Source organism: Carcharhinus amblyrhynchos, chromosome 12 (genome assembly GCF_965287045.1).
Source record: "Carcharhinus amblyrhynchos chromosome 12, sCarAmb.v2.hapA, whole genome shotgun sequence".
In the NCBI taxonomy this organism is placed as follows: Eukaryota; Metazoa; Chordata; class Chondrichthyes; order Carcharhiniformes; family Carcharhinidae; genus Carcharhinus; species Carcharhinus amblyrhynchos.
In genome coordinates, this window is record NC_137335.1 from 10,102,064 (window position 1) to 10,121,721 (window position 19,658).

The 19,658-nt window shown below is 44.8% G+C and overlaps 1 protein-coding gene across 1 annotated transcript in view; it reads left to right on the forward strand.

Annotated features, from left to right (window-relative positions):
- Positions 1-1,929: 1,929 nt before the first annotated feature.
- The window catches only part of napbb (N-ethylmaleimide-sensitive factor attachment protein, beta b), a 38,271-nt gene continuing 20,542 nt past the window's right edge, over positions 1,930-19,658 (forward strand). Inside the window, exons 1-3 of the mRNA XM_080200052.1 lie at positions 1,930-2,160; positions 5,464-5,543; positions 16,231-16,347. Coding sequence (XP_080056178.1) covers positions 2,063-2,160; positions 5,464-5,543; positions 16,231-16,347 — 295 coding nt within the window. The 5' untranslated portion in view covers positions 1,930-2,062. The remainder of the gene's footprint in view (positions 2,161-5,463; positions 5,544-16,230; positions 16,348-19,658) is intronic.

Sequence of the window (19,658 nt, forward strand, 5' to 3'; positions counted from 1 at the left end):
ACAAGAAACAATACTTCTCACTGTATGCTAATACATGTGACAATAATAAATCAAATCAAAGAAGAAAAGTTGCAATTTTTTAAATTAAAGTAATTGTTGAAGAAGTTGCCTCTGACAGCCTGGTCTTGAGGTGGCACAGCGGTTAGCACTACTGCCTCACAATGCCAAGGACCTGGGTTCAATTCTTGGCCTGGGTCACTGTCCACCTGTGTGGAGTTTGCACATTCTCCCTTTGTCTATGTGGGCTTCCTCCCACAGTCTGAAAGACGTGCTGGTTAGGTGCATTGGCCATACTAAATTCTCCCTTCAGTATAGCTGAACAGGCACCGGAGTGTGGTGATTAGGGAATTTTCACAGTAACTTCATTGCAATGTTAATGTAAGCTTAAATAAACTTGAAATCACGTTTTTAAAGACTGTAACTAGGGCGGCACGGTGTGCAGTGGTCAGCATTGCTGCATAGCACTAGGGACCCGAGTTTGATTCCTGCCTTGGGTCACTGTCTGTGTGGAGTTTGCATGTTCTTTTTTTTAAGTTTATTTATTAGTAGGCTGATACCGGAGTTGAGGGGGTTGAGCTATGAGGAGAGGCTGAATAAACTAGGCTTGTACTCGTTAGAGTTTAGAAGAATGAGGGGAGATCTCATTGAGACGTATAAGATGATGAATGGGATGGATAGGATAGAGGTGGAAAGACTCTTCCCGCTCAAAAAAGACAGTAGGACTAGGGGGCACAGCCTCAAGATAAAGGGGGGGCAGTTCAGAACGGAGTTGAGGAGGAACTTCTTCACTCAAAGGGTGGTGAATCTCTGGAATTCTCTGCCCGTTGAAGTGGTGGAGGCTGCCTCGCTAAATATTTTTAAGAAGCGGGTTGATGGGTTTTTGATAAGAGAGGGGATTAAGGGTTATGGGGAGAGGGCGGGAAAGTGGAACTGAGCCACGACAGATCAGCCATGATCTTATTGAATGGCGGGGCAGGCTCGAAGGGCCAGATGGCCTACTCCTGCTCCTATTTCTTATGTTCTTATGTTCTTATGTCACAAGCAAGACTTACATTAACACTGCAATGAAGTTACTGAAAATTCCCCTAGTTGCCACATTCCGGCACCTGTTCCGGTCAATGCACCTAACCAACATATCTTTCAGAATTCTCCTTCCGTCTGCGTTTCTTGGCTTGGGTCACTGTCTGTCTGTGTGGAGTTCTCGCCACGTCTGTGTGGGTTTCCTCTGTGTACTCCGGTTTCTACCCACAGCCCGAAAGACATGCTGGTTAGGATGCATTGGCAGTGCTAAGTTCTCCCTCAGTGTACCCGAACAGGCGCTGGAGTGTGGCGACTGGTGGATTTCCAGTGTTAATGCAAACCTACTAGTGATGTTAACTTCCAGTGTTAAGTGTCGCTAATCAGTAAACTTTAAAAATAATAAATCAAATTTTAAAAAAGTTGCAATTTTGAGTTTGGTAAAATAATTATCCTCCAGCAGTCAGGTCTGGCGAGTCTTGATGCAGACTGACTAAATACATTTGGTCTAATAGTCTTGACGCGGTGAGCATCAAGGCTGCCTCTGTAGCAACGTGGGGACAATGTAACAAATCCAATGTAGCAAGTCCCAGCGGCGGGCGCACGGCCCCCTGGGACTTGTAGTCTTTGTGGCGGGAGCCGGGCGCCGGGAGCGCTGGGAGAGGGAGAGGCCCGAGGACTACAAAGACCGGCAGGCTTTGCGCGCGCCGCTGCTCCAGTGAAGGCAGAGGGGGGAGCTGCCATCAGCTGGTGGAGACGGAGAGTGAGTCAGGGTTCTGCTCTGCTGTGGGCGGATTAAAGAGACTCAGATCCCTCTCACTGTGCCAAAGCCGGGAGAGGAGGAGGAGGAGGAGGAGAAGAAGGAGGAGGTTTTTTTTTGGGGGGGGAAGTGGGGGGAGGGAGGGGGGAAAATTAAACAAGCTTGTACCATCTGCAAAGCCTGGGGTGGAGAGCAGCAGCAATACATTGCATGTTGCTTTGAATTAAGGACGGGGGAGAGAGACAGACACACACACACACACACAGACAGACAGAACGAAAGAACATGGACAACTCCGGCAAGGAGAAGGAAGCCATGCAGCTGATGGCTGATGCCGAGAAGAAGGTGAAATCATCGCATTCCTTCCTGGGAGGTTTATTCGGGTAAGAACAGCACAGCAGCATTGCTCTGTGTTTTGTCTTGTGGGACAGCCCTGTTTTTCTTTTGCCTTTAATGCTCCAGTTGCCTCCAACAAATAATGCTTGCAATCTTTTTAAAAATACAATAATATTGTACCAAATTGCAATTCAGAATTTTTCTCTCTCTGGGGTACATTATTCTGCAGATTCATTGAAAATACTGCAGTGTGTGCTGGCTGCCATCTTTTTATCTTGGTTTGGGGGGGGTTAGAATAATTTCAGTTGCATTTTTTTTCTCTCTGCTTGGGAATAGAAGGGAGAATTTATGATATTTTTCTCCATCTGCACTGCATGTATTAAGATTGACATGGGTTAATGACATGTACAATTGATCCCCCAGGCAGTTGAGAAATATCTTTTCCATTTCGGGGAGGAGCTTTGATGATTTATTTTTGCTGAAATTGTCTCAAATGCGGCGTTGCAGAGAACCAAAGGGAGGTACATGCAATCAAGGGTTGCAGTTCAAGGTGACAGGAGCTGTCCAGTCTCTGGTGCTGATTCCTGACAATCATGTTGAGCTTGGGCTGTGTGGCCCCTGCACAATATTAGACTTTGACCACATGGTACAGCCCTGAAGACTGCAAGTGGCAAAAAACGCCTACCAATCATGGTCGCACAGATACTTAAACTGATCCCTGAAATGTCCCCAAGTGACTTTTAAGAAAATTGATATGCTGTTCAAAAAAAAGTTGTTTATTTTTGTGTCTCTAATTAATGTAACTGAAAATTCATAACACCAACATTTTTAAGCCTCGATTTTTTTGGAGGCCAAGGGATGTGATGTTGCACAATTTTGCTAAAGTTCAGGGTTATTTATTCTTATTGATTGGGCTGCAGAATGGTTAGCACTGCTGTCTCACAGCTCCAGGGACACGGGTTCGATTCTGATGATGGTCTGTGTGGGGTTTGCACATTCTTGACACGCCTGTGTAGGCTTCCTCCAGGTGCTCCTGTTTCCTCCCATACCCTGGGTGACTGTCTTTGTGGAGTTTGCCATAAAATGGGACTTAAAATATCTCTTCTGGTGTAGACTTGAACTGTGGTTTATTAGTGTATCGGATTTCATTCCTGATGATTGGGTGCCTGCGGGGGGGTTCCTCCTGGTGCTCCAGTTTCCTCCCATTATCCAAAGATGTACAGGTTAGGTGAACTGGCCATACTAAATTGTCCCTTAGTGTTTTAAGATGTATAGGTTAGGTGCATTGGCCATGTTAAATTGCCATGTAATATCTCAAGATGTGTAGGTTAGGTGGATTGACCATGCTAAATTGCCCCTTAGTGTCCCAAGGTGTTCGGGTCAGTGGGATTAGCGGGGAAAATACATGGGGCTATAGGGATAGGGCACGGGAGGAATATTGTTGGGAAATCGGTGCAGACTCGATAGGCCAAATGCCTTCTTTCTGCACTGTGGTGATTCTTTAGGTTCCTGGATTAAAGTTTTCTCTGTAATAGTTAAACGTACCGCAGGATTACCTTAGATTGGGCGCATTGTAAGTTTGCTGGATTGATTGGGACGGTTGCCCTAGGAGATTAGGTCAAGCAGAATGAGCCCTACGTGCTCTGTAGCAGAAGGAGAGGTGGCCTCACGCTGAGAATGGGTGGACAGGGTAGATGTTGAAGGCATTTCCTCGGTTAAAGAGCCCTGAAGGAGGGGGGACACTCTCAGGATATGAGATTGGCCGCCTGGATCTGAGAGAGTAATTGCTGCTCCAGAAATCTCCATCCCGGAATCACTGGATAAACTCAAGGCTTGAGATTGACAGATTTTGGATACGGGAACCAGGCAGAAAAGTCGAGTTAAGATCGTAGATCAGCCATAATCTTCCTGAACAGCAGAACAAGCCTGAGGCCTATCTCTGCCTATATTCCATAGTTTATGATGTAGGAGTGGGCCATTCAGCCCATCGAGATGTACCATTCAACTGGCTGATCATTGATCTCAACACCATTTACCCATGCTGTCTCCATATCTCTTGACGTTATTAGTATCCCGAAATCTCTGTCTTGTATTCATTAAGAAAGAATGTTTTATAATAAATAATATCTATCTCCTGACACAACCAAATGCATAGAGCAGCATTCCATCATAGTGAAAGTCACTGAAAATGTGGTTAAATGAAAAATGATCTGGAAACAGTGATTTGTGAAGAGAATTCTATTCTTATGCTGTCCCGTGTTCAAAAGATGTGCAGGTAGATTGGCCATGCTAAATTGCCCCTTAGTGTCTCAAGATGTGCAGGTTAGGTGAGTTGGCCATGCTAAATTACCCCTTAGTATCAGGGGTACTAGCAGGGTAAATATATGGGGTACAGGAATGGGGCCTGAGTGGGATTGTTGTCTGTGCAGGCCAGATGGCCGCCTCCTGCACTGTAAGGATTCTATGATTCTATTGGAAATGTGCAAGATGTAACGCTTAGAGTCTGTCTATACATTTGAGGCAAAATTGGCTGAAAAGCCAAATTTCTCCCTCCCCCTCCCCCACACCCCCTACCCCCTACCCCCTCCTCCTTGCAGCAAACTGTACACCCACTTGGTGTTAATACCTCGTCTAAATGGTCATTTTTTTGTGAGTCTTGTCGGTGAGCATTTAATTGTGGAGCCATCACTGTCCCTTCCAATTCTGTCCTCGCTGAATATCTACCCTGGCACACTTTCCAGTGAGGGGGATGGGGAGAGGGTGGTCACAGGATAATGGTGATGCTAAATTGCCCCTTAGTGTCCCAAGATGTGTTGGTGAGGTGGATTGGTCATGCTAAATTACCCCTTAGTATCCCAAGATATGCAGGTTAAGTGGATTGGCCATGCTAAATTGCCCCTTAATGTCAAAGATGTGAAGGTTAGGTGGACTGGCTAAGTTAAATTGCCCCTTAGTATCCCAAGATATGCAGGTTAAGTAGATTGGTCATGCTAAATTGCCCCTTAATGTCCAAATATGTGTAGATTAGGTGGATTGGCCATGCTAAATTGCCCCTTAGTATCCCAAGATATGCAGGTTAAGTAGATTGGCCATGCTAAATTGCCCCTTAATGTCCAAAGATGTGTAGGTCAGGTAGATTGGCCATAATAAATGTGTAGGGTTATGGGATAGGGCAGCGGGAGTTGGGCCTGGGTGAGATGCCCTTGCGAGGCCCGATGGGCCGAATGTCCTCCTTCTGCACTGTGGGGATGCTACGATGAATGTATGATAACATTACAGGAAGGGAAACAGGACAAATGGAGTAAGTATTTCACAGCTGGTTATATCTTTAATGTTGTATTTCATAACAGAGGAAACACAAGAGTGGAAGAGGCGTGTGAAATGTTTGCCAGGGCTGCAAACATGTTCAAGATGGCTAAAAACTGGAGTGGTGAGTTACATTTTTAAACCCGGGTTACAGGGCGAACGCTGTCTCAATGTTGCTCAAGATAAAGGGATAATTACACTTAACAAATCCCAGGCACTCACTGTGTCCAAGGGAATGATATCAAGTTAATGCAACATGGCTGGACTGCATGGCTCCATCATCTATGGGTGAAATTATTACTAACAGTGCTGCTACATTTCAAATCAGTCCTTGCGTAAGTGACTGAATCCTGTTTGTGCATTCTGAGATCGTCCCAGATTTCTCGTCGGCAGAGATTACTGAGATGGAATCTCTGTGTGATCTGAACCTTGCTGTCAATAATACAAATCCTGAGTGTGTAGTGAGGCTGCAATCCCACGCAACGCAAGGTTTGATTAAATGGGATTAAAATTCAGCAAAGATTTGCCTGTCAAAGGACACGTTCGCCCCACCGATTTCAGTGCAGCCGTCCCGACAGATGTGCAATGGAGGAGGAGGAGGTGGGGGGGGAGGCTGCCTTCCTCCACATCTGCTGGACTGATAAATGCAACAGAATGCCTGTGGCTTATGTTACAGTACCAGCGGCCTCCCGTGAAACTGAGTCATACTGCAGTCAAGCATGTGTGACTACACTCAGCCTCTGCAGAGCTGCTTGTCAGCAGCGCCGATCAGAATGTGACTGGTGGCGGCTTCAGGCTTCTTTTTGTTTTATCCGTTGCTTACTTTTGTAATGAATTCTGATTTCAGCCTGTGAGGAGATCACTGCTCCTCCAGCCTCTGCAATAAACCCCACCTCCAGCACATCAGCTGTTTGCAAACTAAATTTAACTCTCGACAATAATGCTCAGTATTTGAGGTCTCGTAGACAGGTAGATGGAAGAACAGATTTAAAAAAAATCGACAGGTCTACTTAGTGGGTGAGCAAAAATAAATCTTCATTGAAAAACACTACAAAAAATAGATGAAAGGAGATTAGAGGATTAGCTGTGACGTTTGGAAGTAATCATGTGCCAATGGATTGCTGAAGCTTCTGGTGAGTTTTCGAAGGCGATTCCCATTTTAACTTGCAGCATTTAATTGTTCGCACATGGCTGACCTTCCACACTTCAGCTTATTACACTTTGAGGTGTTTTGGCCAGGTTTGACTGCCATCATGTCCAAACTGTTCTCGGGAGTGAACAGAAAGTAGTTCAATAGATATTACACAGATATCATATTAAATGGGCCAAACATGGACAATTGGGTCTAGCTTAGTGGCTTAAAAGAAAGGGCAGTATGGACAAATAGGGCCTGTTTCCATGCTGTAAACCTCTACAACTCCCTGCTAAATAAATCGAGCTAAAGAAAAAGCATGATTGGGATTTTCTGTAAAATAAAATGTAAAGTTTATTTATTAGTCTCAAGTAATACTGCAATGAAGTTACTGTGAAATTCCCCTAGTCGCAACACTCCAACGCCTGTTTGGGTCAATGCACCTAACTAGCACGTCTTTCAGAATGTGGGAGGAAACTGGAGCACCCGGAGGAAACCCATGCAGACATGGAGAATGTGCAAACTGCACACAGACAGTGATCCAAGCTGAGAATCGAACTCAGGTCTCTGGTGCTGTGAGGCAGCAGTGCTAACCACTGTGCTGCCCAAAAACAGGATTCAAAATAAAACTGTCCGCTACTTGTCAGCAGAAATGATGTGGAACTTGATTCTATCAGGGACCAGATCAGAAATGCCAAGGTATATTATGAAGTTAGCCTAGACCCCAACTTTATTTCATTTTGGCATTAGTGTGAGCATAAGGTGTTTCACTCCAACTTTTATTCCATTGGCCCACAAGTTCAATTTTATGAAAGCAAACTTTATTTAAGAACAGAGTTAGAATATAACAAAAGAGTTAGTGTAACGTTTGCCAGTTTAAAATACTGAAACAAGATAATTAGCAGTTATCTATTTCTATAGTTCCAATTTAAACAATATCCCCATAGATATACATCCTTCTTCAGAACCAATTAGCACCAAAAACAAATATGCTCACATCGATGCTGGATTTCCAGCCTTTTAACCTCCCTAGACAGATATAGAAAGACACCTGTCCTCTGACTCCCATGAAGCAGTTTCCAGAGAAAGATCGACCTTAAAGCAGCAGAACTTCAGAGTAAGAGACCTGATTTCTGGCAGATCCTAGTCTCCAAACCCAAAGAAAGAAGGAGATAAACACAGAGCTATTTCTTCTCTCTCCCACTCGCAAACAGCAATTGAACTGGGTTTCTCTCTGTGGGCCTAGCCCTGCCCAGTCACATGACCTCACTTGTCAATCAACTGAATTAAGCCCCAGTCTGGAAAAAACTTGGGGAAGGAAACACTAAAATACCAGAACTGCATTAAAACAAACATACCAGCAATTAAGATCAGTTAGGCTGCTGCAGTAACAGTATGGGCTGGCAGGGACAGACAAAGCGGCACCAACAATAGGATTATCTGCTTAAAAAAACCCTGCACAAGCTACTTAACATAAATACATTCCTTTAAGGCACAGTCTTATCACAATTTGCAGTGCAGAATTATCTCTTCGACAGCGATACCCATTTGCAAAATCTAGTGTTAAGCTTTAGCAAGTGACCTTTGAAAAATAATTGCTTATTTCTCAATGCCATATCTTTCTGCGTGTTTTGGGCCCCATATCTAAGGGAGGATGTGCTGGGCCTTGGAAAAGGTCCAGAAGAAGTTCACAGGGATGATCCTTAGAATGAAGAGCTTGTTGAATGAGGGATGGTTGAGGGCTCTGGATCTGTACTCGTTGGAGTTTAGAAGGATGAAGGGGGAATCTTAGAACATAGAAAAACTACAGCACAAACAGGCCCTTCGGCCCACAAGTTGTGCTGATCATATCCCTCCCTACTAGGCCTACCTATAACCCTCAATCCTATTAAGTCCCAAGTACTCATCCAGAAGTCTCTTAAAAGACCCTATCGAATTTGCCTCCACCGCCACCGATGGCAGCCGATTCCACTCACTCACCACCCTCTGAGTGAAAATCTTACCCCTGACATCTTATTGAAACTTTCAGGATACTGCAAGGCCTGGATAGACTGGACACGGAGAGGATGTTTTCATAAGTAGAAAAACTAGAACCGCAGGGCACAATTGCAGGCTAAATGGACGATCCTTTGAAACAGAGATGAGAGGAATTTCTTCAGCCAGAGAGTGGGGAATCTGTGGAACTCTTTGCCGCAGAAGGCTGTGGAGGCCAGGTCATTGAGTGTCTTTAGGACAGAGATAGATAGGTTCTTGATTAATAAGGGGATCGGGGTTATGGGGAAAAGGCAGGAGAATGGGGATGAGAAAAAAAGACCAGATATGATTGAATGGCAGAGCAGACTCGATGGGCTGAGTGGCCTAATTCTGCTCCTATGTCTTATGTGCACTAATTGGCATTATGTTTATAGCTATGTACATGTAACATGTAAATTCCACTTGTAGCTTGAATCAAATGTGTGGTTCATTTGATTAACCGTGTAACGTGGCAGTTGTACGATGTTATTATTCTAAGAACAAACACAAGTTCCACAGTTTGGTTTCAGCAGTGCCCCCCGCCCCCCCCCCCCCAACACACACACACACACACACACACACACACACAATCACCACTCACTAATAAATTATAACGTCAAATACTGCAGATGCTGCGAATCTGAAATACAAACAGAAAATGCCAGAAATACACAGCAGATTTGGTGGTACCTGTGGAGATTGAAGGAGAAACAGAGTTAAACAGGTCTATGACCTTTCAGCAGAGCTGTTGATGAGAGACCATCAACCTCAAACATTAAGAATAGTGCCAGGTTCAGCCCAGTGGAGTGCTGCTGTGGGATTTTACACGCAGGGGGGTGAATGTCTGGAACGCGCTGTCCAGGGGAGGCAGTGGGAGCAGATATGATAGCGACGTTGAAGGGGCAACTAGACGAATACATGAACAGGATGGGAATGGAAGGATACGGACTCCATAAGTGCATATGGTTTTAGTTTCATGATCAGTGCAGGCTTGGAGGCTGTACTGTCCTTTGTTCTTTGCTTGTTCCGCTTGATGGCTGCCATCTTGCAAGTTGAAGTTTATTTATTTATTTGTGTCACAAGTAGGCTTACATTAACACTGCAATGAAGTTACTGTGAAAATCTCATAGTTGCCACACTCCTGACACCCATTTGGGTACACTGAGGGAGAATTTAGCATGGCCAATGCACCTAACCAACACGTCTTTCGGACTGTGGGAAGAAACCGGAGGAAACCCACACAGACGTGGGGAGAACGTACGATCTCCACACAGACAATGACCCAAGTTAGGAATTGAACCTGAGTCCCTGACGCTGTGAGGCAGCAGTGCTAACGACTGTGCCACCATGCTGCCAGGGTAACAACAATGCCCCTCCTTTCTCCCACTTAGAAGAATTAGGTTTTTTTCCCTCGAGGAACTCCCACCTCTTGATACCTTCTGACAGCTCTGCCAAGATCCATTAGGTTAAATGTGGGTAGGGGAATAACACAGGCGGAATAGGATTGCAGTATCAACCTTGCTGTCTAGGAAATGGACGGATAGCTTCCTTCTCTGGTGCAAGCACAGAGCAAGCCCCTCTGGTACTGGCTAGGATTTTACTGAGTTGGGGTAACACGGTGGCACAGTGGTTAGCACTGCTGCCTCACAGCACCAGCGTTCCAGTTCAATTCTGGCCTCCAGTCACTGTCTGTGTGGAGTTTGCACATTCTCCCTGTGCCTGTGTGGGTTTTCTCCGGGTGCTCCGGTTCCCTCCCACAGTCCAAAGATGTGCAAGTGAGGCCGGAATTGAACCTGGAATGCTGGTGCTGTGAGGCAGCAGTGCTAACCACTGCACCACCGTGCCGCCCTAACTCAGAACAAAATCCCAGCCAGTGCCAGAGGGGCTTGTTCCGCGCTTGCACCGGGGACGGAAGCTATCCGTCCATTTCCTAGATGTGCAAGTTAGGTTGATTGGCCACGCTAAGTTGTCCGTTAGTGTCAGGGGGATTAGCAGGGTAAAATGCATGGAGTTGCTGGGAATAGGGCCGGTTTGGGATTGTGGTCGGTGCGGACTCGATGGGCCGAATGGCTTCCTGTATTGTAGTGATTCTATGATATTCTGTTCTAGGATATTCTAGCTTTCTTATGCTGCAATTTATGTCCAACAGTGCAGCGGGATTCCAGGCAGGAGCGGCTTCCACTTAGGAAATGAAGGGCTATTTGGATGAGATTTCTTAGCTTTCAGGAAAGTGGCTCTCAGCCTTTTAGTTTATTTCCAAACTGATGTTATTATTGAATCACTGACTTCAAAAATGTAGATTCTGAGCCACCCACAAGCAAGAATCTCAGCGCTGAACATTATCTATCAGCTTCCTTGGCTTTTAACCAATTGGTTATGTAATGGAATAGTTCACCTGCTTATTGTTATCCTTTATAGGGGTGTTAGTAGATTCTGCTCTGATTTGCTGTTTAAATTTCATACCAATGATGTAACTGTGCAGATTGATGCTGGCGGCTTGAGCTTTTTTGCATTCTGTTCAATCAGTCACCCACCATTCCAACAGTCGGTGCAAAGATCTCTGTCAAACCGGGTGATAGATAATCATTCTACAGCAGATTGTCTTCAGTCGCAGTCAATTATAGGAAAACACTGCGCAGTTGTTGCAAGACTGGCTGTCTCCATCCCTGCAGAGGTAATCCGAGAACGCAGGAGGGAAAATGGTCAATTTGGGCCATCGATATTCATCTCAACTCTTTTTACGTTTCAATTCTGTTTGCCAATGCCTGTTTTTACACGAAGACTGTAAGACGTAGGATTAGAAGCAGGCCAGTCGGCCCATCAAGTCTCTCTGCCATTCAGTGAGATCATGATTGATCTGATGTGATAATCTTTGTTACGGGCCTGTTACAATGTTTTATTTGTTGTTGTAGTTAAAACTGCCATTGCCCTCAAATAGCTAGGCAAAGTCGCGGAGTGGATTCCAAGACAATTTATTGATTGTAGCGCTCCAGCACCTTAACAGCACACAATGCAGAAGGAGGCCATTCAGCCCATCAAGCCTGCACCCAAGCCCTATCCCCATTACGCCATGTATTTACCCTAGCTAGCCCCCCCGACACTAAGGGGCAATTTTATCACGGCCAATCCATCTAACCCACACATCTGTGGACTGTGGGAGAAAACCGGAGCATCCGGAGGAAACCCACGCTGATATGGAGGAGAATGTGCAAAATCCACACAGACAGTGACCCAAGCCGGGAATCGAACCCCGATCTCTGGAGCTGTGACGCAGCAGTGCGAACCACTGTGATCCATCTTTAAGATCATTCAGAAATATACAAGTATTTATAGTTTCAAATTTGATTACAAGTAATTAGCATATATCAATCAAGGTATGGGTATTATCTCAATCCACTCACAGTTATTGATTAAGGTTACATCATTCAGATATTGAAATCGATCACAATAACTTCACAGTTGTTTAATTATAATATCCACTCAATGTGAGGTATAATTACGTCAATAGATCTTTCCAAGTGTCTGGTTTAGTGGTGTTTATCAGCCTGAGACGAAAACAGTCCCCACACTATATCTTTCTCCCTTTTTTATCTGAAGGTCAGGTGTCTGGAACTAGCTGCTCACTATCCGGCAGTGAAACATTATGTAGGCTTTAGTGGTTTATCTCTTTTAACCCTTTCACTGGACGCAGTTATTAATATGGCTACTATTCACCTCCAGAATTATTAGAATGGATATTATTCCCCCGAGTCCTCATCTCCACTTTCCCACCTTATCCCCATAACCCTTGATTTCCTTACTAAAAATGTCTGTCTCAGCCTTGAACATACTCAATGACCCAGCCTCTACAGCCCTGTGTGGTAAAGAATTCCACAAATTCACTACTGTCTTAAATGGGTGACCCTCTTACTCTGAGACTGTGCCCTTCTGGTCCCACAAGAGGAATCAACCTCTCAGCATCAACCCTGTCAAGCCCCCTGAGAATCCTGTATGTCTCAATAAGGTCGCCTCTTGTTCTTCTAAATGCCATTGAGTATAGACCCAACCTACTCAACCTCTACACATGAGAAAATCCCTCCAGACCCAGGATCAACCTCATGAATCTTCCCTGGACTACCTCTAATGCCAGTATATCTTTCCTTAGATATGGGGATCAAATTGTTCACAGTATTCTAGGTTTGGTCTAATTAGTGCCTGTATAGTGTTAGCAAAGCTTCCCCTTTTCTATACTCCATTCCCTTTGAAATAAAGGCCATTTGCCTTCCCTATTACCTGCTAAATTTGCTTGCTAGCTTTTTGTGATTTAGGCACGAGGACCCCCAAATCCTCTCTGTGTTGCAGCTTTCTGCAGTCTTTCTCCATTTAAATAAGATTCAGCTCCTTTATTCTTCCTACCAAAGTGCATAACTTCACATTTTCCTACATTATATTCCATCTAACAAGTTTTCACTCTCTCACTTAACCTATCTGTATCCTTCTGTCGACTCTTTGTGTCATTCTCATGACTTGCCTGCCCAGCTATTTTTTGGGTTATCCACCTGCAAACTCAACAATAATACATTCACTCCCCTCATCTAAGTCACTAATATATATTGTAAATAATTGCGACACCAGTACTGATCCCTGTGGCACTCCATTCATTACAAGTTGGCATCCTGTAAATGCCTCTCTTCTCCCAACTCTCCGTCTCCTATTAGTTAGCCAATCCTCTGTCTATGCTAATATACTATCCCCTGACACCATTGAATCTTATTATGTAACCTGTTAGATGGTATCTCATCGAAAGCTTTTTGGAAATTCAAGTATATTACATCTACTGGTTCCCCTTTATTTATCCTGCTCATTACCATCTCTAATGAATTTAACAGCCATAATTTTTCGCTTCATAAAGTAACACTGATTCTGCTTGGTTATATTATTGATTTCTAAGTGCTCTGCTATTACATCCTTTATAATGGACTCTTAACATTTTCCCAATGACAGATGTCCCTATGTGGCAGTTTTCCATTCCTCTGGAACTTTTCTAGAACTTGGAAGATTACTACCAGCGCATCCACTATCACTGTAGCTATTTCCTTTAATATCCTAGAATGCAATACATCAGACCCAGGGGATTTATCGATCTTTAGCCCCATTAGTTTCCCTAGTACTTTTTCTCCAGTGATAGTTATTGTAGTTATTTATATAAGATTAAAGCTTATTTATTAGTCACAAGTAGGCTTACATTAATACTGTGAAAATCCCCTAGTTGCCACACTCCGGCGCCTGTTCAGGTACACTGAGGGAGAATTTAGCATGGCCAATGCACCTAAACCAGCACATCAGTAACAATGCTGGATGTTTATATTGTCCCTAGCATGTGGCGACTGGGGGATTTTCACAATGGCTTCATTGCAGTGTTAATGTAAGCCTACTTGTGACACTAATAAATAAAGTAGACAATTTAGCCCTCCGAGCCTGCTTCGCCATTCAATCAGATCATGGCTGATCTCTCTCTCTGGTCTCAAATCCACCTCCCCACCTGTTCCCCAAATCCCTTTAATGCGCTTTTTGAATTAGAAATATATTATTTCCTCCTTGAAACCATTCAACGATTCAGATTCCACCGCGCTCTGGGGCAACGAGTTCCACAAATTCACCACCCTCTGCCAGAAGTAGTTCCTCCTCATCTCAGCTTTAAATCTACCGCCTCGCAACCTTTCCCTGTGACCTCTTGACCCGTGAGTGACCTGTGACTTCATGAATTGTTTTCTTCCTATTTGTGAAGTTCACTAGCACCGCGGTAAAGACAGAAATGTTCTGAACTTGTGTCCTACATGCTTAATTCCCACGTAAACGTTTTGTTTTATCAGAATGTTTGTTAGTGTTGCCATGGAGCACACATCTTTTTCCCCTTATAATTGAATGCGAATGGAATAATCTCATTAATGTCACATCAAAGATATTTTCTTTATGAATGACTTTTCTACCTTTATTCATAGTGTGGCAGAGACATGTGATTATTTTTGCAGAGCCTTTGAAATAGAATTGAGTGGCATTTATCGGAACATTAAGTTCAGTTACCCACTCGCACATTGATAGCAGTTCACTGCTGTGTTGAACTTGTTAATTCAAGAGAAACTAAAATGGAATAAATGATCGAATTGGATGTGCTAGCAACTCCAACCTTTTTGTAGAGTCGTTTGAATAGCTACCTTATTAGACGTCATTTTTATAGAATCCCTATGGCGTAGAAGGAGGCCATTTGGCCCATCGAGTCTGCACTGACCACAATCCCACCCAAGCCCTGTCCCCATAACCCCAGCTAATTTACCCTAGCTAATCCCCTTGATACTAAGGTGCAATTTAGCATAGCCAATCAACCTAGCCTGCACACCTTAGGGTGGCACGGTAGCACAGTGGTTAGCACTGCTGCTTCACAGCTCCAGGGACCTGGGTTCGATTCCTGGCTCGGGTCACTGTCTGTGTGGAGTTTGCACATTCTCCTCATGTCTGCATGGGTTTCCCCTGGTTTCCTCCCACACTCCAAAGATGTGCGGGTTAGGTTGATTGGACGTGTTAAAATTGCCCCTTAGTGTGTTGCGATGTGTAGCTTAGAGGGATTAGCAGGTAAAATATGTAGGGATATGGGGGTGGGGCCTGGGTGGGACTGTGGTCAGTGCAGACTCGATGGGCCAAAGAGCCTCTTTCTGCATTGTAGGGTTCTATGGTATGTTAAGATGTGGAGGAAACCCACGCAGACATGGGGAGAATGTGCAAACTCCGCACAGACAGTGACCTGGACTCAATCCCGGGTTCCTGGTACTATGAGGCAGCAGTGCTAACCACTGTGCCACCCACAATTTATGGGTGAACCATTCAAATTTTCAGATGGCATTCTTCTTGACGCTATTTTAACTGGCAAGAATCCAGACAATGTTTGTTAGATATGTGTCAACCCACTGATCTTGGCAACAGTAATTCCTACCCATATTTCTTTAACCCAACTTTGAAATGGATTTGTAGAATGCAAAGCAAGGGTGTAAAAGGAGATTGCACCTCAGATGAGAATGCTGTTATATATGAACTAATGCTGTTGAAGCACTTGTTAAAGGATCAAAGTTTACAGCAAAAATTAGAATAACATAGAATCCCTACAGTCCAATAGGAGGCCATTCAGCCCATCGAGTCTACACTGACCACAATCCCACCCAGGCCCTATCCCCGTAACCCCTTGTGTTTTCTCTGCTAATCTCCATAACACTTAGGGGAAATTTAGCATGGCCAATCTAACCTAATCCGCACATCTTCAGAGTGTGGGAGGAAACCAGAGCACCTGGAGGAAACCCACGCAGACACGGGGAGAATGTGCAGAGTCGGCACAAACAGTGACCTGAGCCGGGAATTGAACTGGCGTTTTGAGGCAGCAGTGCTAACCACTGTGCTGCCCTGTCCATAACATAAGAACATTACATAAGAAATAGGAGCAGGAGTAGGCCATCTGGCCCCTCGAGCCTGCCCCGCCATTCAATAGAATTCAGTCATCACTGATGTAATGATCTGTGATGAGCCACAGGCTGTTTAAATACCGCGAATGACGGGGGCTGTTTTGATGGGTTCCACGGGGAAATTACAGTCGCCCTCCCTGTGTTACAGCAGATTCTATTGTTTTCTTTGCCTTGTCTAGCTGCGGGGAATGCATTTTGCCAAGCTGCCAAGCTGCACCTACAGCTACAGAGCAAGCATGACGCTGCCACCAGTTTTGTGGATGCCGGGAATGCGTACAAGAAGGCAGATCCACAAGGTAGGAATTGTTAAAACAAGCCGGGTGCAGAATTCCTGCTTTGTTTATTTATTCAGACGTTCTGTTTGAGTGACTCAGGGGCCTTGGTAATAATTGGTTGGGGGGATGGTTGGTGGATGGATGGGAGAGGGCTTAAGCAATACTCTTGTTATTTCCTCTTTAAGTGCGACCTGCTTTCAAATCTCCATGTCCAGCCCTTTTCCAGTTCATGCCATAATCTCACACGGCAGATGGGGAAATTTGAACTCAACAAATATCTTGTCTACTGATGACCATGACACATTGTTAATTGTTGTAAAAAAAAAACCCATCTGGTTCACTAATGTCCTTTAGGGAAGGAAATCTGCTCTCCTTACCTGGTCTGACCTACATATGACTCCAGAGCCACAGCAATGTGGTTAACTCTCAACTGCCCTCTGAAATGGCCTAACAAGCCACGCAGTTTGAAGATTCCTGTGAGAAGGAGGCATCTGGTTTTGCGCTCTGTACGTCCCCTGATAACTTAGGGTGAGGAATTGCTGCTATAAGGTGCACACTTTGTCATTCTATTGGTGAGTTGGTTAGAACCCCAAGCGAGTTACATCAGCAGCTTCCCCCAATCTAAGATTACCCCCACAAGCAGCACTTGTGCAAGAGTGATTGATTGCTTTATTATTGTCACGTGTATTGGGATACAGTGAAAAGTATTGTTTCTTGAGCGCTCCACAGACAAAGCATACCGCTCACAGAGAAGGAAAGGAGAGAGTGCACAATGTAGTGTTACAATCATAGCTAACGTGTAGAGAAAGATCAATTTAATGCTAGGTAGGTCCATTCAAAAGTCTGACGGCAGCAGGGAAGAAGCTGTTCTTGAGTCGGTTGGTACGTGACCTCAGACTTTTGTATCTTTTTCCCGACGGAAGAAGGCGGAAGGGAGAATGTCCGGGATGTGTGGGGCTCTTAATTATGCCGGCTGCTTTGCTGAGGCAGTGGGAAGTGTAGACAGAGCCAATGGATGGGAGGCTGGTTTGCATGATGGATTTTGTAGCTCCTTGCAGTCTTGGGCAAAGCAGGAGCCATACCAAGCTGTGATACAACCAGAAAGAATGCTTTCTGTGATGCATCGGTAAAAGTTGGTGAGAGTCATAGCAGACATGCCAAATTTCCTTAATCTTCTGAGAAAGTAGAGGCTTTAGTGGGTTTTCTTAACTACAGTGTCAGCATGGGAGGGACCAAGACAGATCAGCATGTTCCCTGATAGCTGAGAGTGAGGAATTGCTGCTATAAAGTAGCACACTTTGTCCTTCTGTTGGTGAGTTGTTTAGAGCCCCAAGTGTGCTGCATCAGCAACTTCCCCCTGATCCAGGGTTACCCCTACAAGCATCAGTTGTGCAAGAGAGATGGTTAGGATGCTGGGCCCACCTGTAGCGAAGGTTTAGCGGGAATGCCTTTGCTTAATCTTGTCATGGAAGCCTTTTTTAACTTGAACAGGTGGGTGTCTGGCACGTGAAAGGTTTGCCCCGAGGACTTGGCATTTGGTCGGGGAATACGTCAAATACAGCAAGGCACCAGACCCTGTTGCTCACAGTTTTAATAAAGGGAATTGTAACCGTGGCAAAACATACTGATGTGTCTCAGAGGACATGTGTGGACAGGACTTCTACCATTGAGGTGGGAGGGTTGTCTGTTCTGCTGCAGGGGATTCACCAAAGGAGAATGGTCCCATCTGAAGCAAAGCTGCCTGGTACTAGGGACGGCCTTGACTGAGTTGTTGCAGTGGGGAGGTGGTGCCCTTGGGTCACTGGTCTAGTAGTTGAGTGATCCAGGACAATACTCTGTGACCTGGGTTCGAACCTCACCACAGCAGATAGTGAAATTTGAAATCAACAAATATCTGGAATTAACAAGTCTAATGAAGACCATGAAACTATTGTCGATTGGAGGAGGCTATGGCCTAGTGGTAACATTGCTAGACTATTAATACAGAAACTCGGCTATTATTCTGGGGACCCGGGTTCAAATCCCGCCACGGCAGATCAAGAAATTGGAAGTCAACAAATATCTGAAATGAAAAACATTTGATGATGGCCATTTGTCCCTCTGATTCACTAATGTTCTTTTAGGGAAGGAAATCCGCCATTCTTACCCGGCCTGGCCTACATGTGACCCCAGACCCACACACAGCAATGTGGTTGACTCTTAAATGCCCTCTGAAATGGCCAAACAAGTCAATCAGTTGAAGGGTAAGTAGGGATGGGCAATAAAATGCCTACGTCCCCTGAATAAATAAAAAAAACCCTCAGATCTAGTGACATTTGAAGAAGAAATGGACTAGCTAGGTCCTCCTGTTTTTGTACACAATTTTATGTCTCATCCAGCATGATAAGTTGGGAAACCCTTGGTATCTCCCGGTCCATAAAAAGAATTGAACTGCCCCTTTTGCACACAAACCTTTCTCTTGCCAAAGGAAGGCGACGTGAGGGAGAATTAGTGTATTGACTTGCAGCCCTCAGAGGGGTCAACCACCATGTTTGTACAGGTGAGTCAGTGTCCCTCAACAGCCGCTCCCCGATATCTCTTGAAGGTTGAAATGCTGGGGGAATCAGGGTGGGTGTTGAAATAACAGAGAAAGGGAGGAGCTGAGACAATGGAGGGAACTGAAAACAAGGATGGACATTTTCACACAAAAGCAGGTCAGAGGCTAGAAATACTGCCCTGAGTAGCTCACTTCCTGACTCCCCAAAGCCTGTCCACCACTGACAAGGCACAAGTCAGGGGTGTGATGCAATACTCCCCACTTGCCCGGATGGATGCAGCTCCAGCATCACTCAAGAAACTACAAAGGGTTGTGAATGTAGCCCAATCCATCACGCAAACCAGCCTCCCGTCCATTGACTCTGTCTACACTTCCCGCTGCCTTGGCAAAGCAGCCAGCATAATTAAGCTCCCCATGCATCCCAAACGGACTGTTTTCCACCTTCTTCTGTCAGGAAAATGATACAAAGGTCTGAGGTTACCATTTGACTCCAGAACAGCTTCTTCCCTGCTGCCATCAGATTTTTGAATGAACCTACCTCACATTAAGTCTACACCCTACCTATGACTGTAACACTACATTCTATACTCTCTCCTTTCCTTATCTATGAATGGTATGCTTTGTCTGTATAGTGCGTAAGAAATAATACTTTTCGCTGTGTACTAATACATGTGACAATAATAAATTTGGAAGGGATGGAGAGGGGATGGGCAATGAGAACAAAGAACAGCACAGCACAAGAAACATGCCCTTCGGCCCTACAGGACAGGGATGATGAATGAATGGGAGTTGGCGT